This window comes from Giraffa tippelskirchi, chromosome 1, assembly GCF_054371585.1.
Source record: "Giraffa tippelskirchi isolate mGirTip1 chromosome 1, T2T-mGirTip1v1.2.pri, whole genome shotgun sequence".
Classification (NCBI taxonomy): domain Eukaryota; kingdom Metazoa; phylum Chordata; class Mammalia; order Artiodactyla; family Giraffidae; genus Giraffa; species Giraffa tippelskirchi.
The window spans coordinates 87018637-87041796 of NC_137275.1; the positions used below are offsets into that span (position 1 = coordinate 87018637).

Sequence of the window (23160 nt, forward strand, 5' to 3'; positions counted from 1 at the left end):
GGGTCTCTTCAGATTGTACTCCCTTCCTTTCGGTATGTATGCCTTGTAATTTTTCTTGATAATTAGACATAATGTGGGCTTCCCCGGTGGCACTAGTGGTAAAGAACGCATCTGCCGGTGCAGGAGACATAAGATACGTGGGTTCGATCCCTGAGTTGGGAAGATACCCCGTAGGAGGGCGTGGGACCCACTCCAGTATTCTTGCCTGGAGAATCCCATGGGCAGAGGGCGGACTACAGTCCATAGAGTTGGGAAGAGTCGGATACAACTGAAGGGCCATAGCACACAAAGCACAAACATAATATATTCTGTAAAAAGAACTGTTGCAAATAGACCTTTAGTAATGCAGTGGTGAGGTTTGGGGAGGAGGCTTTCTAGAGTGCTGTGATTAAGTCTCAGTCCTTTAGTAAGCCTACGCCTGTCGACTGTGAACCTCACAAGAATTTCTCCGTTTGTTCGTCCCCTTTAGGTGAGAGAGGATTGTTATAGTGGGCTACAGTTAGTTATTTCCCTTCCTGTGGTCAGTTAGACTCTGAAAATATCTTAGTAGATTAGGCTCTGATTACCCAGTTTTTCCTGAGGGCAGGCCTTTTAAGAAGACTCGAGTGCTCTGGAGTGTCTAAGGTTGTTTCCATTTCCGTAGGAATACTGTTTCCCAATATTTGCTGCGGGAATCTGGTCAAGCTCCTAGAGCTAAATTTCAAAATAATGTGTCCCCTCCAACCTTGTAGCTGAACCCTCCTGGAGATTTTAACTCTCAGACTTGTCCTCTGTTGACTGTCCAGCAATTTGTCAATTGCACTTCAGAAGCCACGGCCACGAGAAGGTGTGCACCACAACTAGAGAGTAGCCCCCGCTTGTACAACTGAAGAAAAGCCGGTGCTGCAATGAATACCCAGCACAAACATAAACAAACAAAAAATTGATCAAAGAAGAGTTGCTGAATTTTTAGTCTGTTCAGCTCTTTGTTTGTTAGGATGGAGTGGTGACTTCCAAAGCTCCTTAAATATGGAACCTGAAACAGGAAGTCCCGTACTTCTTATTTTACTAAAATGGGAACCTACAAAATGGACAATTTTGTAACTTGAATTTTTTCACTTATGTCATAAACTTGTTCCTTACTGTTAAATGTTCTTTGATAGAATTTTAATTAGTGACATCTTTTATCACATTAGATATTTTTATCTGGTCTGTTATTGCTTAGACTGCTCCTAATTTTCCACATTATAAACAGATCTGTGAGCATTCATAGAGATAAATATTTTGCACATGTATGATTATGTCCTCAGAGTAAAGAAAATAGCTCTTCCTAACCTAATTCCACAGATGAATTAGCAGAAAACATCCTAGATACTGCTACGGTGGAACAGCATATACCTCTTAAGATGCATAAAATAAAATCAGTTCTCTTGTTCTTTCATCAATTCACAAAGTGATTGAGCCAGTTCTATACAACCTTTCATTGTTTTGGGGTCTGTATGAAAGAGTGTGAGAGAGAAAGAGAGAAAAAGACTGCTTATGGGAGTGCCTTAAATTGTTAGAGAAATAAAGGCTGTTTTTCATGCCATTTCAAGCAAGACTGGTACTGGGAGAATCTGGAAATCCCAGGTGCTTTTGTACTTTTATTCTGTAACTTTCATAAGATAGAAGAAAAAAAAACAAAAACCAACACTCCTTCTTAGGTGTAGCATAGGGACAGCTCCTCTCCAGAGGACATCACTTTTTTACTCTGCTTCTCTGATAGGAATGGTGACTTCACTTTTGAGATGCAATGACACCAAAATTCTAGCCACCTTCATCTATATATAGATCTTCATCTATATTGCCTTTGACTCTTCTTCCTTGTCATCTTGTCAATTTCATTTTGCCAGAGGAACTTGGAACACACCTATACTTGAACTATTATTCATTTTTTTGTCTAGTAGCAATGAAGTGAAGGCTACCATGGCGAACCATGGGGCATCTCAGTAACATTGTAGTAAGAAAAGACTTACTGTAGGATTTAGGGTTGTATTGTGATTTGAGGAAGTGTTCATGGAAGCAGGGCTTTGCTATTGTTTGCTTGCTGTCAAAAAGCAAGTGTAATTTTATGATTTGTGTTATTAATGACGCTTACTGAGAAGCTGGGTAACCGGCTCTCCCAGCAACTGAGGGGTTTCTGGGGTGCAGCATTTTCAGCACACAACCTCCCACAAATCCCAAGCAAACTGGGAGGAGTTGGTTACCCTACCTGGAAGGTAAATATGGAAAGAGGCTGAGGCTAGACTTGGTAGAGAAGCAAAGTCGCTCACAGGAGCCAGGATTCAGGATATTTGGTTCCTTTTGTGGTTTGGATAATGTTCATGTTTTTGCCTGGGTTCAGACATGATTACAAAGTAGCCTGATCTCTGACTGGATCCATCATGGTGGCAGATGGTCTAGTAGTGGTGATTTTCTGTGAGATTTTTGGTGTTCAACAGGACAGGAGGCCACCATCTAGCAACATCAAGGCCTTCACAAGGTATCAGGACAATTTCTAGCTGTCAGGAGCTGTTTTCCTTTCCTCCAGTACCCTTCTTCGGGAATTTGAGGGGTACTTTTGTGGTTGGCCAAAGACAGACGACAGTTGTGAGTGTCTGTTGTGAGCGCCTTGGTTTCAGTCATATTGGTTCTGTGCCCTAAGGAAATGCTTTGGACTTTGGACAATAAAAATATTGTCCATCTCTCTTCACACCACTCTTCTTTTCTTCAGTAAAGTTTTTTTAATGATTGAGACTGAATGCTGAATTACTGTTACATTTTTAAAACATCAAATACTTTTCTCCTTCTTATATTCAAAGTTCACATTAGCATATTTTAGTGTTCTTAATAGTACTACCATAAAGAAACCCATATCATTTAATTGAAGACACTTTTTTCACAGGACACATTAACGTTTTGATGAACACTAATATTTCACTATTAAACTAGTGTTTCATAGAAATATTAGTTTGGTTAGTGACTATCTCCTAGTTATGCCTATTGTTTTAAAAAATTGGAAAATACATAAAGGGTAAATAACTGTTCTGAGTTAAATTGTTCTGATTTTAAATGAATAAATTTTCTTATTTGCAGTCATTGAAAAGAGATAGTTTTATGTTTTTCAGATTTACTGTTTTAATATAAAGTGGTATTTGGATTTTTTGGGGGGGAAATATTTACCTAGTAGATGAAAATATGTATTTGATTTAGTTTAGTAGCTAAGATTATAATAATAGTTAAATTATGAGGCATCATTTTAATTATTAACACTGGTTCAATTATTTTGACTATCTTAAACTCAGTTTGGTTGTCCCATATATTGATTAAATCAACTGTTCAGCAATTAGTTTTCATAACAGTGGAAGAACTTAATATGGCCTTAGCTGTATTATAATCCATATTAATGAACTTTCCTTTAGGTTCTGGGGACTACCTGGAGATCATTATTCCACCAGACCTAAGAAAGGAACATTCTGGGCAAATAAGTGAGAGAAAGGAAGTTGAAGAATTATCAGAAGCTTCAGGAAACACCATACCACAGGCAGTGGTGCTTCCTGCTGAGATTCCATGTGAGGTCAGTAAAGACACCTTGTTATTGTTGTAATGGATACTGCATTTCACTAAAATGTAACTAACACTAGAAGCTCCAATATAGAGGTATTTTTGTTTACTCTGTTCTTGGCTGTGTCCTCAGAATGGCAGAACAATGTCTGGCAGTTAGTAGGCATTTGATATGTGTTTGTTGAGTAATAGAATATTGACACATACATGAAAGCACCATATTATTAGATGTTACTTGATGTGTTGCAAACAGATTTACAATTGCTATATATATGTGTGTGTGTGTGTGTGTGTGTGTGTGTGTGTGTGTGTGTATCAAACTGTTCAAAGCAAAGTTGGATTCGTATTAACCAGATGAAGATTTTATTTTCATGAAAGGAAATATGTTCCTGAATAGAATTTGAAAATACTTATTTTTTAGGACCACATATCTTCAATTATAAAACATGTGTCAAAGGCCTACGTTATGAAGTGGAAATATCATAAGAGCTAGAAGAGCTGGTTTGAGAATAAAAATATAATGTTAGAGCAAGTAGATTTCTCAGGAGGTGTTATATGGATACATGTTGCTGACATTTCTTCCTCCTAAGTCTTCACTGGACTGAACCACTAAAATAAGCCATGCTGGAGCTTGACCAAAATTTGGGCGATGTAATCTCCATTAACTAAAAGGATGCTGGCCCTCAACGTCTGCAGTGTACTTGAGCAGAAAGAGCCAAAGATACAGGAGAAGCTTGAGAGTTGCATGAGAGGGTCCTTCAGGTAGAAGCCAGTATTTAGGTGACAGGAGCTGCACTTGTCTGCTTGCTGTACCGTGCTTAGTTGCTCAGTCATGTCCAATTCTTTGTAACTCCATGGACTGTAGCCTACCAGGCTCCTTTGTCCATGGGGATTCTCCAGGCAAGAATACTGGAGTGGGTTGCCATGCCCTTCTCCAGAGGATCTTCCCAACCCAGGGATCGAACCCAGGTCTCCCGCATTGCAGGAGGCAGATTCTTTACCATCTGAGCCACCAGAGAAGCCCAAGAATACTGGAGTGGGTAGCCTATCCCTTCTTCAGGGGATCTTCCCAACCCAGAAATTAAACTGGGGTCTCCTGCACTGCAGGTGGATTCTTTTCCAGCTGAGCTACCAGGGAAGCTTACTTGTCTGCTTATTGGGAGGCATATTTGGGGAGAGAATCCTCTGATCTTGATGATACCAGCAGCCCTGGCAGAAGAAGAATGTTCTGTGCAATTTTGAAAAGCTTATTTCCCTCATCTCCAGACACCTTGCACAAGCAGGAGAATCACCAATTTAAGTTACTACGTTATCAGTGCCAGAGGAACAAAAACTTATTTGGCACTCCCTTAGAGACCCCAGGAACCGGAACTGTACAGGTTGGAGGGAACCGAGACAGAGGAATCAGGCAAAGAAATATTACAGCCTACTTGAGGAAGGAAGACCAGGCCAAACAATCAGAACCAGCGGCTCCTATTGAGTGAGAAATAATGGAAGAGACAGAAATTAGTAGAAGAGACTATAAAAGGGAAATGAAGACTATTCTCAAGTAGGTAAAGTCAAAGCAAAAAAAAAAAAAAAAACCCTCTGGAACTAAAAATTGCTCACCAAGAATTATGCAATGAGTCTAACTAGCTGCTTTTAAAAATATCTGCAACAGTAAAATTTGAACAATATAAGGCCTTTCCATTATTAAATTGCAGAGACATCAAAATCCAAAAATTAAATCCCACTGCCCTCCAGGCAGAAATCACGCACTCAGGTGGCGGGGGAGGACCAGGGTTCTTTCCATAGTGGAATTGTGGACTGCCTTTTATTTATTTACATGGATAAAATTCTATCAGAATCTCTGAAGGGTCTGAATTAAATTATTTCAATTCAAAATCTTTCTTGGGAGCCCCAGTTTTTAAACAATCCTAAGAGTTGAAAGATCATATAAGACTATTTTAGCACCAGCCAGCTTCCCAAGTGGTAATTCAGGAGATACAAGAGACATGGGTTCAAACCCTGGATCAGAAAGATCCCCTGGAGGAGGACAACCCACTCCAGTATTTTTGCCTGGAGAATCCCGTGGACAGAGAAGCCTGGAGTGCTACAGTCCATAGTGTCGCAAAAAGTTGGACATGACTGAAACGACTTAGCATGTACACAGTCAAAACTTGAAACAGACTGATCCATGGACCAAAAATAGTCATCCAAGTCAAAATCTTGTATTCTTAGAACCTAGATCTTAGTATAGTCTAAATTCATGTCCCAGTTTTCATGCACAACAAGAAAGATGAGTGAAAATCATGTTTCAGATTTACCAGGAGCCTGCATCTCTTATGTCTTCTGCATTGGGAGGTGGGTTCTTTTACCACTAGCAGCAGCTGGGAGGCCCAGGACAGCATTCAGTCTATACCAGTTGTCTGAAAGCACAACCTTTGAGCTTACTTGCTTCTGAGAAGTCTTCAAGTTACTGGGTAAATGGGATCCACTTAAATGTATAGCTTCCTCTCTCCAGAAATGATATTTGAGACTTCTCTGCCGTTGTACAAAATCTAGAAATTTACAAGACTGTCATTGCCAGTCACCAGGTCATATTTGAGATGTGCCTCTTCTGCTCCCAGTATCTTCAAATTCTATGAATTTCCTCATACACTTTAAAGTTTCTGGCATGCCATTGTTGAGCTGACTGATTCACTCTATTGGTGTCATCTTCATTCTGTCTGATAAACAGGGAATTAGTTTAAGCCTCTCCTGCTCTCTCTTGCTGCAGAATGGCTTGAGTCTGTAGACCTGCCGCTAGCGAAGTGCCCTCCCTGTGCCCTCCTCTGCTCTGGAGAAGTGGCTTTTATTGGCGTAACTGAGGCTGCAGGTGAGCCTGCTGCTGCATTTGACCCCAGGAGCCTGGCCCTTTTGATTCCTTCTGCCTAATCATCTTTCCCGGCATTGCTCCTTTCCTGGACCTTGAAATTTGTGCCACTTTAAAAACAGCAGAAAAACATTTTTTTCTTTTGACAGGTTTTGTGTGTGTGTGTGTGTGTGTGTGTGTGTGTGTGTGTGTGTGTGTGTGTGTGTGTGTGTGTGTGTACTAGTGAAGATGTGCCTCCAGTGTGTGTGTGTGTGTGTGTGTGTGTGTGTGTGTGTGTGTACTAGTGAAGATGTGCCTCCAGTGTTCTATTTATGTAAGTTATTCTCTGTCTTTTTAAGAAACACCTAAATGGGTCTTAACAGTTTAAATCTGCTTAATTCAGCCTCTTCTTTTCCCTTTTCTAGTATTAGCAATCTTTGTTCTGCTTTAGTGTTTGTTAAGCTTTTTGTTGTTTTTATGGGCCAAGATACTTGCTTTTCTAGCATATTCCTCTTGATTTTGTCTTGTATGGGGTAATGTATCATGAGAGATATGAAATCAGTGAGTTCTAAGTCTTCCAAACAAGTCCATTGTTCAAAGTAACCTTACCCAATTTTGTTCCTGATGAATTATCCACTTGGGAGGCATTCTCCTATTGCTGCTGCTGCTAAGTCGCTTCAGTCGTGTCCGACTCTGTGCGACCCCATAGACGGCAGCCCACCAGGCTCTGCTGTCCCTGGGATTCTCCAGGCAAGAATACTGGAGTGGGTTGCCATTTCCTTCTCCAGTGCATGAAAGGGAAAAGTGAAAGTGAAGTCGCTCAGTCATGTCTGACTCTTAGCGACCCCATGGACTGCAGCCTACCAGGCTCCTCCGTCCATGGGATTTTCCAGGCAAGAGTACTGGAGTGGGGTGCCATTGCTTTCTCCTTCTCCTATTGAAATAACATCTAAACCAGAACTGAACCTGGTCTGTTATTTGCTAGCTTCTTTTCCCTTTGCTGTGTATTTACCCCGAAGTCCTAGTTTCATTAATTTCTCAGGAAAATTCCCTCAGAACAATGATTCTTATATGGGAGTGATTTGGCTGTCTCTCCCAAGGGGATATTTGGCAAAGTCTACAGACAGGTTTGTCATAACTGGGGGTTGCTCCTGGCATCTGCTGAGTAGAAACCAGAGATGCTACTAAAAATCCCATAGTGCACGGGGTGGTCCCCACAGCAGTGACTTCTCTGGTCCCAAAATGTTAGTAGTGTCAAGGTTAAATCCTGTGCCAGAGGATAGAAAATACATTCATACCTCTCAGTGATAGGTCACCTTCAAATCACCCTAGGAATGGCATCAAGGAGGCGGTGCTCTTCTTCAGAGGCTTGTCTGCAGTCTGAGCAATTGTTCTATGATGACTTGTTAGAGCTGTGCTATGCTGTGCTAAGTTGGTTCACTTGTGTCCGACTCTTTGCCACCCCATGGACTGTAGCCCACCAGGCTCCTCTGTCCGTGGAATTCTCCAGGCAAGAATACTGGAGTGGGAAGGGGATCTTCCCAGCCCACGGATCAAACCCACTTCTCTTACATCTCCTGCATTGGCAGGAGGATTCTTTACCACTCGCACTACCTGGGAAGCCCTTCTTGTTGTAGAGGTTTCATCTCTAAACAGTGATCCAGTCACTGGATAATTTTTTAATGGATTTGACCTGAAGCTTTAAGAGGGATCCTTTGAGTGTTTTCCTCAATGGCCCTTTCAGAAATACTGTGGTTTGCTCTAAATGCCTCCTGCCTCTCCTGGAGCCCCAGTCATGGGTCAGTAATGGCCTCTCTATTGCTTCTTCCATCCTAAAGAGCAGCTAGGAGGAGCTTATTTTTATCTTGTCTTATCTGGGTAGGTGGGAATTCAATATGGCATTTTCCCTTCCTTTTGGTAGAATTTGCTGCAATCTCAGCTTTCCTCCACCCTTTACTTCCTTTCATATAGTTAACTGATATTTCTTTATGTTTATGTTATTCTTCCACAGCTACTATTCAGATAAGACTGGTTACTTGTTGATTTTTGAGCAAATTTAATTCTTAAAGTTATAGTATCACCACAAAGAAACCTTTTAATGGGCTTTTTCAGCAATTATAGCTATATTAATTTCATTGATTTGTTTTTCTGAGTCCTAGAACATGGCACAATTTCTGGTAAAGACCTTCATTTTATTTGACCTTCACTAATGTATATCTCTATGTCTGCAACCATAATATGAGTCTCCAAACCCAAATCTGTTCAGACCACAGATTGTATAACCGGTGAATCTAGAGAAACTCTGAGAATATATGAAGGAGTGTGACTCTTAGCAGGGCGCATGGGGAAGCTACAAAAACCTCTGAGATTAGCTCCTTCCCATTCACTCCTTGGCACTGAATACAGTTTAAAACAACACACAGAAACTAACAGCACTGCCCACTTATTTTGGACATCAAATCACACATTAGATCTTGATAACCAACCTTAGCAAGTCAGGTCCTATGATTTAATTGAAACATAACAGTAAAAGCAGCAAAAGATTATTGTGTGTGTCACTGCCTAAAATGTCTATGTTGTGAAGCATTACCCCTTCAGTGGTAAGGTTTTACAGTGACAAAAAGGTGTTTTTTCCCTTTAACCAAGTGTTTCTCAAATTAAGCAGCATATAGGGATGACTAGGGGAGATTTTACAAAGTAAAAATGTCTGAATCCTACTGCTAGAGATTCAGATGTAAATAGTCTGAGTTTTGGCCTGGACATTGGGAGTTTTAAAAGCTTCCCAGGTGATTCTCCAAGGTGAGAATTAGCAGCCAAATTTGGAACCGTTGCCATAATCTAATCCTTGCTCTGCAGTCACAGGTCACGTCAGGGTCAGCTTCAGGGACTTGCCCAGTGCTGGCTTAATAAGGCCCATGCCCGTACAACTGTGCTTGTAGAGCTAGTTCCTATTAATTATGAATATATGAAAAGAGCCATTGGTCTGGGTGCATAAGTCAAAGTAAGCTGATATGATCCACGAGGATCAAAATCCTTTGTTACCTGTGTTTAATGATTCATTAAAGTCTAGAAGGGTACCCACCCTGACAATCTGGAAACTCCACTACCGATGTGTTGTACTGCAGACAAAGTTCCAGCCCTTTTAGTGAGGTCTTGAAGTTTGTTTACAATGCAGCAAATCTAGAGAGTTTGGTAGTGATTATTATTATAACTCTTTCACAATTTGAATGCTCAGAGCCAGATAAGGGATAAACAAAGAAGTTAGATTGAGAGCAAAAGAGCATCTTCTGATAAAACTGAATTTATGACCATTTGAGTGTTCTAATAGTTCCTCCATTGAATTAAATGTGTCCATATAATTGTAGCTTTAATTAAGATGTCCATAATAATTAAGGCCTCCCCAATGACTCAGAGATTAAGAATCTGCCTGCAGTGCAGGTGCCTCAGGTTCAGTCCCTGGGTCTGAAAGATCCCCTGGAGAAGGGAATGGCAACCTGCTCCAGTATTCTTGCCTGGAGAATTCCATGGACAGAGGAGCCTGGTGAGCTACAGTCCCTGGGTTGCAAAAGTTAGACACGACTGAGCAACTAACACTTTCCCTCTTTTCACTTTCATAATAATTACAAACAGGGCTGGATGAGTGCAGGCCTTCCCTCCTCAGCAGCCCTCTTTGAACATAGAGATGCAAGAAGCAGATGAAACTGTGAGTCCTGAGGGGGATAAGGAATAATGCTTGCTCAATGTAAAAAAAAAAAAAAAAGTCATATTTTTATAGGCTTATTCCATCTCAATTTAAAAATACATATAGATTGCCTCTTTTCAATTTTTTTTAAAGATTCTTTTTGATTTGGACCATTTTTAAAGTCTTTATTAAATTTGTTACAGTATTGCTTGTATTTTATGTTTTTATTTTTTGGCTGTGAGTCATGTGGGATCCTAACTCCCCAACCCACACCCCCTGCATTGGAAGGTGAAGTCTTAACCTGGAGCCACCAGGTAGTTCCCCAGAGTACCTCTTATGTACCTAATTCTTACAAGATGCCAAAATGATATAAAAAATAAAAATACCTTCAGGGTGTTTAAAATCTGTCTGGGAAGCCTCAACATAGGCATTAAAAACTTATTAAGACCAGAGAGCATGACTTAGAAAGGGTCAAATGAGGAGTACAGGTGTGAAATGTTTTATGATCCCTTTGGAAGTTGGATGTGAAAGCTGAGTTGGACCTTGGTGAGGAGGATAAGTATGAGGAGATGGAGGGAGAGTAGAAACTCAAGAGCATGCCAACATTATGTGCAAATAAGAGCAGCTTCCTAATTAGCAGGGCCCAGTGTAAAATGAAAAGATAGAGACCCCAGTTCTAATTATTAAGCATTTCAAGGTGTGATAGTAGAACATTAAAATAAGTGCATCTGCAGAGATTACATGCCCTTGGAGCTCGTCCCAGTTACAAATGAGATGTCAGTGCCTCCTTGGGGGTGGTCAGTGTGCTTATCTTTTGTTTAGACCTCTTCTCTGGAGATGGTTGAAAGATGGGAGAGAATCTGGTGCATAAGAAGCAGCCCAGGGAAGCACCTGGCTTCCCAGATGGCACCAGTGGTAAAGAACCTGCCTGCCAATGCAGAAGACTTAAGACACATGGGTTCGATTCCTGGGTCGGGAAGATCCCCTGGAGGAGGAAATGGCAGCCCACTCCAGTATTCTTGCTGGAGAACCCCATGGACAGAGGAGCCTGGAAGGCTACAGTCCATAGGGTCGCAAAGAGTCAGGCGTGACTACAGCGACTTAGCGCAGCGCGGCATGTGAGCACCCATGAGTGAGAATGAATTGCTGGCTGAATGAACACCAGGAGAGGATGCTCGGGTTTACTAAGTTTGGAAGGCAAGAGGTCAGAGTTTTACAGGAAGGGATGTACCCATAGAAGAAAATGCCAAAGAACTTCGAAGCTGGATTTGAGCCAGAGTGAAAATGGGAAGTCATTAAAGCTGCAAAGTAAGGAGACAGTTGTGAGCAAGTGAGGAACTAAGGAACTGCCTTGGAAGTGTGGTCTCCGAAGAGGAAGTGGCAGGCGAGAGGATCGGAAGGAGCTCCAGTTATTGACCTCAGACTCAGATGAAGTAGTGCATTAGGAGACACAGGCAGAGAAACAGAAGCATTTCCCATAGGTCGGATGTATGAAGCCATAGCAAAAGGTGGACTCATAGGATCTTTTCTCAATATGCAATTTAATTGATATAGAGAAATTTAGTTCAGAATATCCTGTGGACAAATACTTGGGAGCACTAGACTCTGCTGGAAAAACGCCAGAGGTGGATGTGTGTCAGCTAAAATGATTTTTTTAACATCAGCATATTTGTAAAAACCCCATTGTACAGAGCATTAAAAATGTAAGTTTTATTGGTGGATGATTTATGCTTAAGGAGATAATATTTAAATAAGAGAACTTTGAAATTAATGACTTTTGGGTAAACACAGTTTTATAAGAGCATATAAATGGGATTCCTGTTTATTTTGGTAAAGACTGAAATTCAGTTTGACTTTGAAGAAAGCCTTTGAAAGGTGGTATCTGAGATAATCATAAAATATATTTCATTTTAGTTATTTTGAAGGTTAAAACAGCATCATGTAAACAATAGTACAGAGTTTGAATTTAGATAATTCTGATTGATTTTCAAAATGTAAATCTTTGTATTTGTACTCTTGTATTAAAAGAGAAATATAATAGCCTTTCATATTGGTTTTGAGGTGTTGTATGTGTGTGTGTGTGTGTGTGTGTTTTGATTAGGATTAAAGGAAATGGCTTTATATAAAAAGTGATTAGCTAGAATAAAATACCTGAATGCATCCTCAGTCACTCAGTCATGTCTAACTCTTTGTGATTTCATGTACTGTAGCCCACCAGGCTCCTCTGTTGCTGGAATTTGCCAGGCAAGAATACTGGAGTGGGGTGTCATTTTCTTCTCCAGGGAATCTTCCTGATCCAGGGACCAAACCCATGTCTCTTACATCTCCTGAATTGGCAGGTGGATTCTTTACCACTGTTCCACCTGGAAAACCCAGTATAAAACAGGTGCTCAAAAGATGTTTATCCCTTCCTTTTCTCTGTATTAAATCCAATCTTCTTATCCTTAATTTTCTTGCAGAGTGTTTTTCAGAAAGGTTTTTCAATAACCCCTTTTATCTTTGTAGTTGTTGTTTAGTCGCTAAGTCACGTCCAACTTTTTGCAACCCCCTGGACTGCATCACACCAGACTTCTCTATCCTTCACTGTCTCCTGGAGTTTGCTCAAACTCACATCCATTGAATCTGTGATGCCATCCAACAATCTCATCCTCTCTCATCCCCTTCTCTTCCTGTCCTCAATCTTTCCCTCATCAGGGTCTTCTCCAATCAGTCTGCTCTTCACAACAGGTGGCCAAAGTATTGGCACTTCAACTTCAGCATCAGCCCTTCCAGTGAATATTCAGGGTTGGTTTCCTTTAGGATGGACTGATTTGATCTCCTTGCTGTCCAAGGGACTCTCAAGAGTCTTATCCAGCACCACAGTTCATAAACATCTATTCTTCGGCGCTCAGCTTTCTTTATAGTCCAACTCTCACATCCATACATGACCACTGGAAAAACCATGGCCTTGACTAGATGGACCTTTGTTGACAAAGTAATGTCTCTGCTTTTTAATATGCTGTCTAGGTTGGTCATAACTTTCCTTCCAAGGAGTAAGCGTCTTTTAATCTCATGGCTGCAATCACCATCTGCAGTGATCTTGGAGCCCAGAGAAATAAAATCAGCCACGGTTTCCACTGTTTCCCCATCTATTTCCCATGAAGTGATGGGACCAGATGCCATGATCTTAGTTTTCTGAATGTTGAGCTTCAAGCCAACTTTTTCACTCTCCTCTTTCACTTTCATCAAGAGGCCCTCTAGTTCTTCTTCACTTTTCTGCCATAAGGGTGGTATCATCTGCATATCTGAGGTTGTTGATATTTCTCCCGGCAATCTTGATTCCAGCTTGTGCTTCCTCCAGCCCAGCGTTTCTCATGATGTACTCTGCATATAAGTTAAATAAGCAGGGTGACAATGTACAGCCTTGACGTACTCCTTTTCCTATTTGGAACCAATCTGTTGTTCCGTGTCCAGTTCTAACTGTTGCTTCCTGACCTGCATACAGGTTTCTCAAGAGACAGGTCAGACGGTCTGGTATTCCCATCTCTTTCAGAATTTTCCACAGTTTATTGTGATCCACACAGTCAAAGGCTTTGGCATATGGACACGATGGTGGTGGTGGCTTAGTTAGTCCCTAAGTTGTGTCCTACATTTGCAACCCCATGGACAGTAGCCCATCATGCTCCTCTGTCTATGGAATTTCCCAGGCAAGAATACTGGAGTGGATTGCCATTTCCTCCTTCAAGGGATCTATCCCACCAAGAGATCGAACCCGAGTCTCCTGCCTGGCAGATGAGTTCTTTACACTAATTACCATGTTGGACCTTTATCACTAATAAGTATACTGATTCTATGGTTAATGAAAACTTTTCAAATACTAATTAAGTTATATTTTTCATCTTATAGAATCCTGGTGAAATATTTATTATTTTGAGAGATGAAGTAATCGGTGATGCTGTGGAGGTTGAATTTACATCAAACAGTAAATGCATTAGAACACAGCCAGCCCTCTGGAATAAAAGTGTCTGGAGTATGAAAGCTTTAGGTAAGAAATTTTTTATGCTTTAATAAATATAAAACATCATTCTGAGTTTCTTTCAATAAATTTCTGGTAAATGGTTTCACTTCTCTACAGAAACTAATATTGTCCTGCAGGTGTTTCCTGTGTTTAGCTTTCACACATCCAAGGCTGTTATTATTAATCTGAGTTTGCAAAAGCATGAATGTGTAAATTATGAGAGATTAGCCTATGTACCATGTGGTGAAATGACAGGCAGTAATATCATGTACTTTTAACTGTGTCAGCAAAGAGCACTTTAAATGTTAGCTATTAAATTAAGGAATTAAAATTATTCACTTTATTATAACAGGATGAGCAAGCATTTGGATTTTCATTTGTAATTTTCCTCCTTTTTTTTTTTGTTTCTGCCATGCCCCTGAGTATATTTTTGCTTGTTTGAAAAGAATAGTTCTTTTTCACTATTTTATCATCTTGGTACCATATCTATATAGTCTTCCCTCTTTTCCTTTTTTAAATTATGAACCTAATCATTTATTATCCAAGTTTGCTTCAACATGATAAATCGTATCAGATTTAAAATTCCAGGTGAAATGTACAGACTTGTCTTGATAATTGTACTGAAATCAAAATCTAATATATTAATTTCTGAATGTTTTGATATAAATGTAGGACTTGCTAGGTTTTAAATTTATAATGTCCTTTTACAATCAGAGAATAAAAATATCTTATAAAACTTTATAAATGTGAATTTAGGTATTTTAAAGTACAAAGATATCCAATCTTATTATGAATTCAGAGAAGTAGTAAAAAAATTAAAGAGTATGTCAAATGCATCCAGAGCTTTTTTGTGTTCTTTTTAGAATATAAACTCTAGTGAAATCCATTTACAGAGCATTTACAAATCTCTTCTGTTGTGTTGTGTAAAGTATGTGTCCCTTCTGTGGATATCCTCACACAGCTTAGATCAGAGTTGGATTATAGAAAGGGAATACTCTACACGAAGCATTTATAAACATCTTAGACACTGCCAAGGACATGCAGAAGTGAAATAAGAAAGAATTATGTTTCTTTTGCTTTTCTTCCAAAGCCCCTTACTTCCTTATGTCACATTTTTAAAATGATTTAATGAACAGTAATTTCTAATTAGTTTAGAAGTTAAGCTAAATCTAGTTAGACTAAAATCACTACAGAAAAATCAGTATTGCAAATTAAGAAGTATTGAGATAATACTTCCCAAATACCAAATCAAAATGTCAAATAAAATTATTCACATTAAGATTTTATGTTCAGTTTACCTAGTAGCTAAGAGCAGTGGAAAGAATAAAACATCAAATTTCAGATGTTTTTCAGAAAAATAGAAAACTGTTATTCCATATTTTCCAAGATATATGAGACTATAATATTATCTATGTGGTTGAACAACTAATTTATAGTAAAAATAAATAAGCTATTATTTACCAGTTATGCTAATTAAACCTCTCCAACTCTCTTTTCAACCAGTGTATTCTGTAAGTTAATGATAGATTTTCTTACAAAATGTTGCCTGTTATGTAACAATATATAGGATAGTTCCATGAATAAGTATGGGAGTATGGATGGGACATGGCTCAGCAGAAATGGCCCCAGAGTCTTACTTTCTCTACCTCGTGGTACTGTTTCTTGAAAATCTTGGAACCCTAGCAAGAACTACATTTTACGTTATGATGCAGTATGTATGCATAAATACATAATGAAAACAAAGGTTTTAAAAGCAATACTTAGACTAATGGTTTCAGCCATGACGCATAAAGAGCTGGAAAGTTGCCACTCCCATTCTTACAACAAGAAAAAACTGAACAAACTGAAAATCAGTGACTTTTCTTGAACTCATCAGAGAACTGAAGTTGGAGGGCAAACCACCATTACAAAATGTGGAGAGAAAGGTAAATCTAGAGTGACATCTAAGATCTGCTTACCTGGAGCAGAAGTCTCTGGAGCCATAAACTGGTAAGAACACCTCAATGGTAATTCTTATGAATCGCTGAAGGCTAAGTGAGAACTAGCTTGAAAGGAAGAAACTCCTGGAGGCTGCCATCCCCTGTGTGCTGTGTGCTCAGTTGTGTCCGACTCTTTGTGACCGCATGGACCATAGCCCACCAGGCTCCTCTATCCATGGGATTTTCAAGGCAAAAATACTGGAGTGGGTTGCCATTTCCTTCTCCAGGGGATTTTCCCAACCCAGGGATCAAACCTGAGTCTCCTGAGTCTCCTGCATTGACAGGTGAATGGATTCTTTACCACTGAGTTGTCTTATGAGGCACCTATAATTTTGTGGAATTTATCTCCAGGAATTCCATCAGATTCACATAGTGAAGATCTGAGAAAGATCTGGAAGATTCTGCTGGCTCAGAGGAAGCATAATCAAGGGGAAATATTCTCCATGTTTTCTCCATAACGAAGGTCTACTTTGCAGGGGGAAACACTTTGCCAGAGTCTCATCCTACCTGAGGAAGAGAGCCCCCTCTAGCCTTTCTGTCTCATTTAAGGAGGGGAAAAGAAAGCTATGCCATGACAGAAATGCTAGTGGAGGTCACAGCAAAAGACACAGGCCCACTAAAAGACTGAGAATCATAAGATTAAAGTGCTCCCCTCCACCCAACATGACGATTACCACAGCAGTGTAATGCCAGTGGGTTACAGTTGAAAGTATGCAAGATGCAGTGTCTTTCTGAGGTGCAGTACTTAGGGACACACAAGGTCAAGAGAGAAGACAAGGACAAGAGAAGAAGTCAGACTTGGGCACTGACAGCTACAGCGAACAGTAGATACAGACCAACTCCTAGATAGATTACTCTCACTACACCCTTATCTATTTTACTTCTTATACCCCAAACAAATAACCCTGGTGGCTCAGTCAGTAAAAAATCTGCCTGCAAGGTGGTAGACCCAGATTCAGTTCCTGGGTCGGGAAGATCCCCTGGAGAAGGAAATGGCAACCAACTCCAGAATTCTTGCCTGGGGAATCCTGTGGACAGAGAAGCCTGCTGGGCTACAGTCCATGGGGTCACAAGGAGTTGGACACGGCTGAGAGACTTTCACTTTCACTTTTCACCCCAAACAACATATCTGCTTTTCGTCAAGAAATTACAAGACATGCCAGAAAGCAAGGTAAAAACAGTCCAGAGAGATAAAACACACATCAGACCAGACAGGTGCGACACAGATGTTGGAATTATCAGACAGGGAAATTTATACAACTATGATTAATATGTTAAGGGCTGTAATGGAAAAGTAGACAACATGCAAGAACATATGGGTAATGTAAATAGAGACAAACATATTTTTTTCTTTTCATTTTTTTTCACTGTTATTCAGAACCTCCTAAATTGATGTCATGATGAACTAGTGGGTCACAAACCATAGCTGGAGAAACTATGTTTTGCAGCTGCACCAGCCAATATGGTAGCCACTGGCCACATCTGGTTGTTTAAACTTTATTATGATTAAATAAAGTTTAGAATTCAGTTGCACTAACCATATTTCAGGTGCTTCATTGGAACATATCCATCATCTTGGGAAGTTTGGTTGGACAGCACTGACTGTACACTGGAGTTCCCTTTTCTCTACACCAGCTGCAGAGTAAGAGGGAGTACCCACTGCGCTCTTGCAGGCTAGCTATCTGTGCAGAATCTGCAGTGAAGTTAAGGAGATACTTAACTGGTGGCCAAAAGAGCTGTTTTTATTCTATATTGAGCCATTTACTGGGAAACTTTAGACAAGTCTCTTGATCTTTCTGCGCTCAGTTTTCTTACTGATAAAACAACTTCTGTACTTGTATTTTAAGTACCCATGTACAGGATGTTTGAAAATAAGGGAGATAACATATGAGACACCACTGAGACATCCAGCTGAGGAACAAAGTATCAGTCTCTCCCTCTAGCAAATCTCATAAACTGGAGTGGCTTTAAAACTTCCTTCTCTTCCTTTTGGGAGAGAATTGAGGAAGCATCTTTCTCTATAAATACTGTGCTCCTCATATTGCCCACTCCCTCCTATGTTCACATCCCTTGATATAAAATTTGCCCCCTTTCATTCTTGGGCAACCATGCTCAGGAGCACTCCCAGTTCTGAATATCTCACATATAATTCCTGTACCTTCTGATGACTTCCAGGGCAGGAAATGATCTCAATTAGTATCTCATACCATCTGCTGCTGCTGCTGCTAAGTCGCGTCAGTCGTGTCCGACTCTGTGTGACCCCATAGACGGCAGCCCGCCAGGCTCCACCGTCCCTGGGATTCTCCAGGCAAGAACAGTGGAGTGGGTTGCCATTTCCTTCTCCAATGCATGAAAGTGAAAAGTGAAAGTGAGGTCGGTCAGTCGTGTCTAACTCTTCGCGACCTCATGGACTGCAGCCCACCAGGCTCCTCCATCCATGGGATTCTCCAGGCACAAGTACTGGAGTGGGTTGCCATTGCCTTCTCTGCTCATACCATCTAATACTAGTCTAAACATATTTAAGATTTAAATTTTTTTTTGTTCTACTTCTTTGAATACCAAATTAAAACGGAGTATCTAACCCTGAAGTGGAAACATACCGAGGACACTTCTCTACTCTCAGGGTTCTTTTGAAGAATACTGATGTTTCAAATTCAGGAGATAGCCTCCTTCTGTCGGTCTCTTTCCATTCTAGAAAAAGTGCTCATGTAACTTCACTTTCTAAAAAACGCACCTTCCTCATGATGTCCACAGATTCTTCTCTGACACGTACTGTTTTGTGTTACAGGAATTCGAAGCTTCTATAGTCCCCTTTTGCCAAAACTTATAAAAATACATGTGAAGGCTTTAAATGAGAAATATTAAATAATTTTGACTCAGAAAGAAGAAAGTATTCCTCTGGTACCTGCATCTCAGGCAGAAAATTATTTTACACAGCATGGGGATAATCAATTAAAAGTTGAAAGGAATGTAAAATGTATCCACAAAGAGAGAGAATTTCTTGATTAATTAAGAAGCTGTGTTCTGGATAATGTAAATTATAATTTCATATTTCATCTAAAAAGCAAGGAAATACTTTAGGATGTGCTAAATATGCTGAACATACTTAGAAAAATAACAACGGTTAAGAAAGTATTCTAAATATCATAATTCAGGAAGATGGTTTTAACATGTATTAAATTGGTAGTAATTTTTAAGTGTGACTAAGATTTTGAAGCCACCAGTATTTATTTAATAATAATTTCCAATCAAAAATGTTATGTTTACTTCTGTCCCCATATAAGCTTTATGTGGACTGACTCAAAGTTTACTAGGGTGTAAAGTACTAGATTTGGTTAATAAAGGAACACAACTTCTCAGACAAAGAAAAACAGAAAATTTGGATTTGTGAAATATATATATTTTATGGAAATAGTGAATATAGTTCTGGTATTCAGAAATACCTTTGGATTATATTTCCCATAAATTAGTTTGTTCCTCCCCTGGAAAGATGTGTGTGTGTTGGTCACTTAGTAGCATCTGACTTCTTGTGACTCCGTGAACAGTAGCCTGCCAGGCTCCTCCATCCATGTACTTCTCCAGGCGAGAATACTGGAGTGGGTAACCTTTCCCTTCTCCAGGGGATCTTCCTGACCCAGGGATCGAACCTGGGTCTCCCGCATTGCAGGTAGAATCTTTACCATCTGAGCCACTTAGGGAAGCCCCACCTGGAAGGATAGACCACTTGAATAGTGGAGACAGAAAATGGCCTAGAACTTGATATTTAAAATTTAAATAGAGTTCGTTTTTTAACATTGCTCCTCTGTAAGTATATTTTATTATGTATCTATGTCTGATGCAGGTAGGGAGTTCCATCTTTTCCTTCCACGATACATCTTTTTTCATCTTCATAACTGACTCTCATATTCTTCCTTAGTTTGGTGATCTTGACCTGCATTTGTGTGTAATTCTGGTGTTAAATGTCACTTGCCTACTTTGTCTAGATGCTGCTAAGTAGCTTCAGTTGTGTCCGACTCTGTGCGACCCCATAGACGGCAGCCCACTAGGCTCCCCCGTCCCTGGGATTCTCCAGGCAAGAACACCGGAGTGGTTGCCATTTCCTTCTCCAATGCGTGAAAGTGAAAAGGGAAAGTGAAGTCGCTTAGCCGTGTCCGAGTCTTCGCGACCCCATGGACTGCAGCCTACCAGGCTCCTCTGTCCATGGGATTTTCCAGGCAAGAGTACTGGAGTGGGGTGCCATTGCCTTCTCCGTTTAGATAGTAAACAACAGAATTCACTTTCCCTCTCTTCTGTTGAGTCTTTAAATTAATTGGTTTTTATTTTTACTGAATAGCTATACAATGTAGACATCATAGTGACCACAGAGTACTGGACAGGAAAAAGCCAATTCAATTAATATGTTACTAAGGAGGGTCTTTTTACCAGAGGAAGCCATTAAAGTCCTTCCTAATATATAGATGGAAACAGTAATTAGGTCTTGATTGAATAAACGACATTCAATAGATATGAAAGTGTATACAGCAAAAGCAGTACTTCAAATGGCATCTTTTTGGAGGATTTCTCTAAAATCAACATCATTATCAATTGATCTAATGGTAAAATTTTGAGTCAACTAATGACTCAAGACATCAGGAATGTATCAATTTATTCTCATGTTAAATTCTAAAGAAATTAGAATATTTTAAGTATCCTATACTAAGCAATATTCTCACCATATATCTTTCATGATTTATCATCCCATCATAAAACTCCTGATTTGTCTTCTGATAAACAAAAGCAATATTTGCTTTCAAAATTGTCTTTATGAAATCTACTGAAATTGATTTCATTTCACTCCAGTAACTTCAGAACCCCTTAACTATATACACACACAGCTGTAGCTGATAAGGTATACTTTACTGCTTCCAGTTTTTTGAGATTTCTGTTACATTCTCTATTGGATGAATACTCACTTTTGGAAGGGAGAACTTTTCTACTTTTTTTTTTTTATAATGCAGGTTAAGTGTCTGGTCAAGCAGCAATATGAGAAGAGGAACTTCAGCTTCTTGATCTAGTTAAATCTAAGATTGTTACGTTGGCTTCAAATTTCCCTAAGCAATATTGTGAGAGGTCCTTTAACTTCTTCAGGAGATAAAGTAAAACTAATGCTTACACCTTTAGAACGTTAAAATCTTTAACATTTCATCAGGTGGTTTCATCAGATGGCTCGTACTTAATGGCTTATTTCAAACCACAGAAATTTGGGTAACAATTTTTCAGGAGAATCTGGGCAATATCTCTGTGACAAAGAGTGAAAGTTTTTGAAGCCTGCACTGTGAATGAGTTTAAAGAGCTAAATTTTGTTTACTTGTGTTACAATAAAGCACAACTTTCCATTGAAGTGATTATTTGGTGTTATCCTTTCATGGAGGGCACAGCAGTCTTAGGTAACTGTATATTTGTTGATGTGTTACAGCAGAATTTACAATGCAGTGTATCAGTCAGTCACTTTGAACAGCTTGTTCACAAAAAGGCTGAATGGTTGGTATAAATGGCACTTAAATAACAGGGTACCAAACCTTGCCTTCCTGAGGGTTTTTCATTGTAATCAATTGAGTAAAAGTTTTTGTAATTTCAATCAACTCTACTCTTTCTTTTGCCAAACAATTTTAAGAAACTTTCCAAAAATTAATGGGAGCTTTCTTTCTCAGATTAGTAAAAAAATGCCTAACTTTAAAAGAATAACTTTACTGTTCTAAATTCTGAAATATTACACAGAAATGATTATAGATTACTCCAAAAAAATGGAGGTTAGAGGGTAAGGAGAAAAGATTCATTGCTTTGCTTTTATTATAATTTTAATGTATGTTTTTATCTGTTAAGTTTTTTAAAACAATTAAGTGCAAAAGTATACATTTTGTTTTGTGATCTCTAACTGCTAAGGATAAAAAAAGAAGACAATTACATGTTAAAAGTTATTAGAATTGTTATGAATTCTTAAAACCTGACTTCATATTCTCTAAGAGATATAATGATATGGTACATGCATTTATATACTCAGCTCTTTTTATTTGTGTTTTATCAGATTTTCCTGCTGGCTCTGTCAATGTTGATGTCTACTGTGATGGAATCATTAAGGCCACAGCAGAGATTAAATACTATACAACCCCGAAGGCTATGAAATGCCTGTTGGGAGCGTCAGGTCCAAGAGATGGTGTGTACCAGGTAAGTTGATCTTTCCATGAAGTCTATAATAAGCCAAAGAGCTAACGTAGAATAAATGAATGCATTCTTTAGTATAAAGTCTGAATGCCGATTGAATAAAACGAATTATTGATCAATAGGAAAGGAAGAAATTGACCTCTGTGATGCAGAAATGTAGATAAATTAGTTAGTATAAGTCAAGTCATTCCCGATGATGTCACAACAGGTTATCCATTACAAAGTATTAAGGCTACTCTGATGGGCTCATTTTAAAGCTGTTGCAGACCAGATAAAGACAAAAGGATTAAAGAGAACTCTTAAACAATGAATTTTCTCTTTAGCCAGATGTGGGTAATACAAAATAAAAGAAGTTTTGAAGTTAAGAATTCAGACAAGTCAAGAATACCACCAAAACAGAAGTGTGTGGTGCTAACCTGGAAACTGTTATTTTCATGAGAACATTTCCAAGCTCGGTGTATTTTTTCTTAGTTTCATTTATCACTCTCTTCTGACAGTGAAAGTTATTTCTTTAAATTAATAACATTTATTTGAAATTCCAAAAAAGCTAAACTTTTCTGGGAACTCTACAAAGAGGCGTTTTCAGGTTTTTTCTCTGGTGTGACATAGTGGTACTTGGCAGTGATGACTTGCTGTGGAGTTTACAGTCCTGTCCAGGGCCCTTAGTTTGGACATTTTCCAGTGAATGGTAGATACTATGAGTGCCCTGCCCTGATGGACTGAGAAGGTAAAATGTGCATTTTGATTCATTGTAAGCCGTTCGTTTAATTTCTGCATTTTTTTTTGTTGTTGTTGTTACATGATCCACTTTTAGTAGAAAGCTTGCTTAATGTGAAACTTCTTTATATGCTTCTTACATCAAATCTTCACTGAAAAAACTGTCATTTTATTTAACAACTATTTGGTA

The 23160-nt window shown here is 39.2% G+C and overlaps 1 protein-coding gene across 2 annotated transcripts in view; it reads left to right on the plus strand.

Moving 5' to 3' along the window:
- Positions 1 to 23160, plus strand: part of BANK1 (B cell scaffold protein with ankyrin repeats 1) — a 320374-nt gene that overhangs the window by 87800 nt on the left and 209414 nt on the right. For both annotated transcript variants that reach the window (XM_081597071.1, XM_081597082.1), the window contains exons 3-5: positions 3420 to 3574; positions 13962 to 14100; positions 22117 to 22256. In XM_081597071.1, the coding sequence (XP_081453197.1) occupies positions 3420 to 3574; positions 13962 to 14100; positions 22117 to 22256 (434 nt within the window). The remainder of the gene's footprint in view (positions 1 to 3419; positions 3575 to 13961; positions 14101 to 22116; positions 22257 to 23160) is intronic.